Below are 6,969 nucleotides of genomic sequence, written 5' to 3'. Positions count from 1 at the left end.
AGATAAGCTTTAGAAAAGATGCTTATTGTAAAAGGCACAAGGCCCAGGCACATGAACACAGCAGATTCAGGTCTGATGATCTCATTTTGGTTGCATATTTCTAAAACATGAGAGAAGTGTGGTAATCCAAGGTCAAGCTGGGAGCTGTCTGCCATGTGGGTGTGTGCAGTTGTAAGCCTGTCTGTGCCATCACCCAATTAAAAGGTTTGTTTTGTTTTGCATGTTACGAAATCATAGCGGGTGAATGTTGTTTTTTCACACCTCCATGCATGAATACATGAATTGATTTCTGATATGATTACAGTATTATTTCTCCGTGAAGTGATTTCCTCAAAAAATATAGACCATGAAGCGATTTATTTACTTTTTTTGTTTTGTTTGCCTTCTAAATATGAATAAAATGTTTGTCTATGAAATACACTCTTCAAAACTTTGAGAACATCTTCCTATAAATTAAAGTTTGAATAAATGGTCTTCTACATCAGGATATTTGCAGACAATGCACAGCAATATGGAGTTATGTGTACATATTAAAATGTAAGTATTATTCTGTGTCACTCATGATACTGTGTAGATAGTTATTAATGCTATTCTGTCACAAGGAATAACTCACATGAGCATCATAATGACCTGGAATTAAAGAAAAATAAAAGAAAACACATTAGCGGAGCTGTTTTGTGATAAGACAATTTATTCATGTTGTACATTAAAACTGTTGGTGCAAACCTTGGTAACACTTGGCCAGTTGGAGTCTAATAACACGACTCCAGACTGTTTCGAATCGACTGATTAAATATATAAGAAAAATAAGTTTCTTCGATCTTTTTTGCTTGATTACACCTCAAAATGCATGTGCATTTTATGGTCAATTATAAATGTTTTAAGTAGTGTGCTCAAGTTTTAGAAGTGACAGGTACTGTATCTGACAGAAAAAAGAATATATAAATGCTGGAGTGTTTTTTTTTTTTTTTTTCTGTACAAATGCAAAGCTTCAATGTTTCTCAACCTTCATTTGTTGTATCTTTTGACATCAGCTGTACTTTATGAGTAACTGTGCACCTATGGATGTTTTTTTGAGTCTCGGGAGACATTTCAACATGTCATAGCAGGAGGAGCTGTGGTGTTTTTAATGATGGCTACATTCCAGCATGGGGAGGCCCTGCTGCAGACTGCTGCTTCACTGTCATTGCTCACTGGGACACTGGATGGAAGTGAGCCACGTTAATGTTATTAACTCCACTTGTGGTGCTCCTGCTGCGGCATGTCAAAGTGTCTGCTTACCAGTCTGTTGCAAACATCATAAAAAAACAATTATCAGAGGTTGTAAATACTTCAAATTGGTTTGCATTTCTGAGGATTCATTCGTTTGGTGCGTTCAGTCGTCTGTGACTGGGGTTTATTTAGAACTTCACAGAAGCACTCAGCTGTGGTTGTTTTCATCCTGTCACTGCACCGTCCTTTTGAAGCGGTCTCTCTGCACAGCGCGGGTCCTCCTCTGGCGCTCAGCGATGTTGGAGCTGAGGCTCTGCTTGAGCGCCGGCAGAACAACCCCAGAACCCAGAGGGGGCTCAAACCTGGGAAGGACACATTGGAGGATTTTACTTGATTCCCCCCCATCATGAACAAATGTGACACGTTTGAGGGTTGAGCCACAAGTTCTACTGAATTCTGCAAATTTTTTTCTACTCAAACAACAGTCTTTCTATACAGCAATGATGAATAAATGTATGCCAATGAGCATTATCTATGTACACTGAATAATAGAGGGCACGATCTTCAAAATGAATGAAAAGATATGTATTCCCCCTGCACACCAGTTTTCTTACACAATTACTCATTCACCCCTTACAGGTCTCTCAAGGACAAGCAAGGCGCTGCATGTGGCCAGTGGACTGTATTATACCTGGTCTGGTTGAGGTCATAAATGTTGCATTTTGACGTTTTTAATTTGGCGTTATTTCAGTTGAGCTCATATTTTGAAATGAACAGGAGACTTGCTTTATGAATCACCATGAGATTGATTTACTCACGTTTTTTCTGGGAATGATCGAAGACCAAGTTTTGGAAATTTCTTTTCTTCAAAGGGTTTCCTGAAATGTTCAAAAATGGACATGTAATTATCACGATTTCAATCCAAATGCTGACAAAGTTGATGTTAATGTACCTTGTTCCATCGACGAGATACGCCTTGGTCAGAATGTAGTTTTCTGGGGTGATTTTTTTGCTCAATACAATATCTCTCAGTAGTGCCTTCACTCGCAGAATCTACATGAGGTAGCGTAAATAATCATTATCACATCTGATGGAATATATTCTACAGAGTGCGGTTTAATGCTGAGCACATACTTCCTGAGACTGTAAGCTGTTGGCGTTGTAAAGCTGCCGGATGATGACCTCGCACTCCTGCAGGGTGGGAGCGCGTGGTGGATGAGAGGGGCTGCTGTGGATTCGAAGAGGCTGCAACGAAGTGATGAGGCCCCCCTTCATCTCCGCGCTGTGGTCCTGCCTGACAGAGCTGTGGACTTCACTGCTTTCGCTGATCCTTCTCCCCCAGTGGACAATGAGAAACATCAGTTCAAAGCAACTTATGCAGAATCAAAACATTAAAAAAAAAAAGTTGAAAAACAACCGTAAAAGAGTTCATAAAAGTTTAATGTAGATGGTCTTAATTCTATTACCAACCACATTCACTATGGACTATCTTTGGATTTTATCTACTGTTGTATAAGTCAACAGCAGGACAAAATAAACAAACAAAAAACTTTGTTGGAAATGCAGGTCTGGGCTCTTATAAAGACTCTTTCAAAATAACTGAACTGTGCCTGGAACATGATGTACTGTATATCACACCAGGTGAAAAATGTTTTCATCTTGTGTCTTAGAAAGAACAGAGAAACCAGCAGCAGGATTTACTGTGTCATGATACTAGTGATCACCTTTTAGTGTATTTAATATCTTCTTTTTGTATGTGCACTAGATGTTATTGGTGTTGTGAACCCATAGATGTGTGCTTGTATTCAGATCTTTACTAATATATGAGATGAAGATTTTTCAATAAAACATGACACGAGCTAAACATGCATTCTCGATGAGTAAAGAAAAACTGAATTTCTCTGATTGTGTGTTGTGAACCTAAATCAATGAATGTGTCCATCTCCCCTGGTTTTATATGACCTGATCACTACAAATCTTTCCCTATTGTATTGTATGGTATTGTATTGTATTGTATTGTATTGTATTGTATTGTATTGTATTGTATTGTATTGTATTGTATTGTATTGTATTGTATTGTATTGTATTGTATTCACAAGCACTAACACACTGCTGAGCATTGGAAGACGTAGGCGATTGAGGTCCAAAGTAATGATCAATATCTGGATGCTCACTCACGTCAGAGCCAGGTCCTGTAAAGGTCTGGTGTCCTGCAGCGGCTCCTCCAGGTAGAGTGGGGCTGTACTGACCTGGGTGGGCGGTCTGATGCCTCCCCGACTGTGTTGCAGTACTGAAGCAACCCAAGAAGGAGATAAACTAAATGAAGGTGCTGTGCTCTAAAATCTGTAAAAACCTTTTCCTGTGGAGATAACGCAAGACACCCAGGTGTAATGCGACATTAAGAGGCAGGGTTGCCAGCCATTGTGATTAGAAACAGGGATTAAACACACGCTTGTCAAATCACAACTATTTTTTGGGGCGCATCGAGGTTTACTTTAATAGATCATGACCTTTAACCACAGATTACTGAAGTTAAAAGAACAGAGAGTGGCAGGAAAAGTTTTCTAAAGTGCAAAAGCAGAAGAATGGATTTAAAGACATGTCATAGTATAACAAAGTATACCCACAATATAACAATGAAAGATGTAATGTGTTTCAGCCAGCAACTTCAGGCATTTCCCTCATGCAAGATATCGAAAATACAAGTGCTCGGAAGCTTTCATCTGGTTTATATTCAACAATGAAGCTATTCAGGTTAGGCAGGGACTTCATATCAGTTACTTATCATATCTGTGCAATGTATTTTGTGATATTTGTGGGAGGTTTTTTGCTGTGAAGAAAAAGCAATTATAGAAATACAAGGACTTCTACATGTTCATGAATCAAATTAAACATTAAGGAACATGACCAATTCAACCTGAGGATATTGTGCAAATTTAGGGAATAATAGGGAAAGAAAAAAAAAAAACACTGAAGTGAAGCACAAACATCCAAAATTTCAACATAAATGAACAATTATGTAATTCTACTTATATTAGGTAAAGTTGCATTACAATATCCTTAATGTTTCTTTTAAAACCGATTTTACCAAAACAAGTGGTTTGCATCTTAAGAAACTAACAATGTCACAAAATAAATAAATAAAAATAATTGCTTTGTTGTGTCTCTCTCTCTCTGCTTAAAGCACCTAGAAATGACAGATGTTGTATGTGGTGCTATATAAATAAAATTGAGTTGAATTAAATAAACCATGATCCATATAGTTCTTCATGCACACATCAGGGTGACTTGAAAACCACTTGAATAACTCAGGATTGCACCTTACCTTTCCTACTAGACCTTGGAGTCTCCATTATCAGCTTATACTGTAGCTCTGCAACATCCATAAGAAGAGTGTGTTAGTGTCCAATACTGCAGGGAGGAGCAGCAAACAGGCCCTGTGTTGATGTGGGCCTGACTGCTCCAGTGGTGCAGAGGGCACACGACTATGGAGTCTACTGGTGGGTGGTGAGAGGGCGATACGTGGAACAGCATGCTGCCTGTTCTGCAAAGTGACACCGGATCTCTTTCTGCCTCCCACTGAGAAACCATCAAAAAACCCCAGAGTTGCTATGCAACCACCGTACCCAGATTGAATGTCTCTCCTGTCAGCACCCTATCAGGAGACGGTCAGATCCCCCGTCATTACCTTGAATTCATTACACAGAGTTACTGAGTTCATCCTTTTGTAAACGTAAAATAATGAGAAAAATGTTCTGGTCAGATTGTTTGCCCTTGACAGACTTGAAGTGTGGGGAATTTCTTAATGAATACCATAGCCTTGCAATTTCACATGGGATATAATTGTGTTTGCTATCTTTCTGTCCAGACTGAGCACCACTGTAAAATTCACTTGTATTAAGAGGAAATGGTGGATGGATGGATTAATCTGTTTATCAAACTATGTCTCTATTGAATTCAATAGTCCAACAAAATGTCTCGGGTCGAAGGTGAGGAGTGACACCAGACCCAAAACAAGTTATAGTGAATGAGAGCGCTAAAACCAGATCAGACATACATTTGAACAGATATGGGCAATTTAGAGTCACCAATTAATTCAAAATGCCTGCTTTTGGACTGTCAGACAAATTACCTTCACATACGGTGAAAGGTGCAAACAGAAAGGCCCACAAACCCAGAATCAGAGCATGGCCTTATTTACCTATTGCAATGAAAGTAGTTAAGTTAAAATATGATTTTACTCAACTTGACTTAAATTCCTCAATTGTGTATCCACTTAGCCTAAACTAGCACGGCATTGCAATACTTCCGAAGGTGTTTTAACAATCACAGATGAAGGTTTCACCTCAGTGCATCTCCTAACATTCAACACTTGGGTTTCTTCACCTTTATTCTCCCGTCTGAGATACTCTATCTCTGCATGGAGCTTCTCGAGCGTGTCCTTGTGCTGCTGCTGGAGGAACTGGATATTCCTCTGCATGGAGGCGACCCGGGGGTCCGCGTCTCTGTGACAGGACGCCTCTCCCTTTCCCTCTCCCTCCGCCCCCACTCCTCCCCGGTCCACCGCCGCCGTCCGGACTGCAGGCAGGGGCTGCACACGTCGCGGTGACCACGGCTTCTCGAGGCGCACATCTCTCGTCCACTGCGGCAGGTGTCGTATCGGCGGCAGGTGTTTACTCGACATGTCCTTCTTCACATCGCACTAGTTTCTTCCGCCTGCGCGAGCTTGAAGTAAACGTAGCAACACCGGGTAAACATGCCTTCTCTCCCCAATAATAAAGCCACTCTACCTTCCATTGCTGTCCGAGAACTCCTAATTCGTCATTTGCCTAAAAGTTTGCTGGTTGTAATAAACTCCGGTGGATCTTTTTCGAGAGTTATTGAGCCTCAGTTGACGGGCGAGCGACACAGACAGCGTTTCCATGACAACCAACAGCCCAAACTTGAGACTGTCAGGCAACAAACCCCGCCCCCTGGGCCAGGATGAGCAGAACTATCCTCCAATCAAACGCTAAGAATTATTTTAATGCGATGATGTGATTGGTGGAAATAAGCAACGCACTATATATATTTTTAAACAGAATTCCCAACTCGTTTTGTAAAATTAAAAACCCAGCTTCCATATTTCATGAAAGAAAATAAAGCAATAAAAATCAAAATCTTTTAAATAATGTACATTAGTCAAACAGTTTTCATTTGTTTTAATCTTTGTATGTGACATCTGTTTCAGCCTAATTCAAAAGTTTTCAAATGTAAATAGAATATAAAAGAATGCATGGAAAATAATCTAAATAGAGGAGAGTAAGATGAGTCCCTTTTTACTTATGTTGTCCTGGTGGTAAAGAAAAATGACAGCATTGGAATTAAAACATATACCATTATTTCAGGATGTCTGCTATCAAATAAAATAATCAGAATGCATCCCTGACAATCCCAGCCTAAAATGTTTTGAAAAGTTTTGAACTTGTGAGAACAAGCCACCAGTTAGTTTACAAAACATTTATTCAAAACCACTTTTCAATATTTCAACTGTCAAGGTTGTGGTGGAACATGAACAGTTACTCCCTCCTTCAGTTCCCCCAGATGTTTGAGGTTGTGGTAGCTTCTTCAGCAGATCACTCTTTAGGAAAGCTGTCTCATCTTTTTCCTTGAATGCAAAGGGAGGTTGAAACCATCACATGGTCTGTTGGCTCCTTCTCTGAGAAGACCCTCTTTACTTCTGTTGTTCCACTCGTATTTTTTACTTCCTTTGCCCCC

The 6,969-nt window shown here is 39.9% G+C and overlaps 1 protein-coding gene across 1 annotated transcript; it reads right to left on the bottom strand.

The window, feature by feature from the left end:
- Positions 1-1,444: 1,444 nt before the first annotated feature.
- On the bottom strand, positions 1,445-5,896 carry ccdc74b (coiled-coil domain containing 74B; the record flags this gene model as incomplete). The annotated part of the gene is made up of 7 exons (XM_080510415.1): positions 1,445-1,574; positions 2,031-2,090; positions 2,165-2,265; positions 2,347-2,542; positions 3,391-3,502; positions 4,538-4,585; positions 5,599-5,896. 7 exons carry the CDS (start codon positions 5,894-5,896, stop codon positions 1,445-1,447), a joined length of 945 nt encoding a protein of 314 aa, XP_080366541.1.
- Between the last annotated feature and the right edge of the window lie 1,073 nt (positions 5,897-6,969).

Source organism: Blennius ocellaris (assembly GCF_963422515.1).
Source record: "Blennius ocellaris genome assembly, chromosome: 15".
Lineage (NCBI taxonomy): Eukaryota > Metazoa > Chordata > Actinopteri > Blenniiformes > Blenniidae > Blennius > Blennius ocellaris.
Note: the sequence above shows the minus strand (reverse complement) of the source record. Positions and strands in the feature narration are given on the sequence as shown.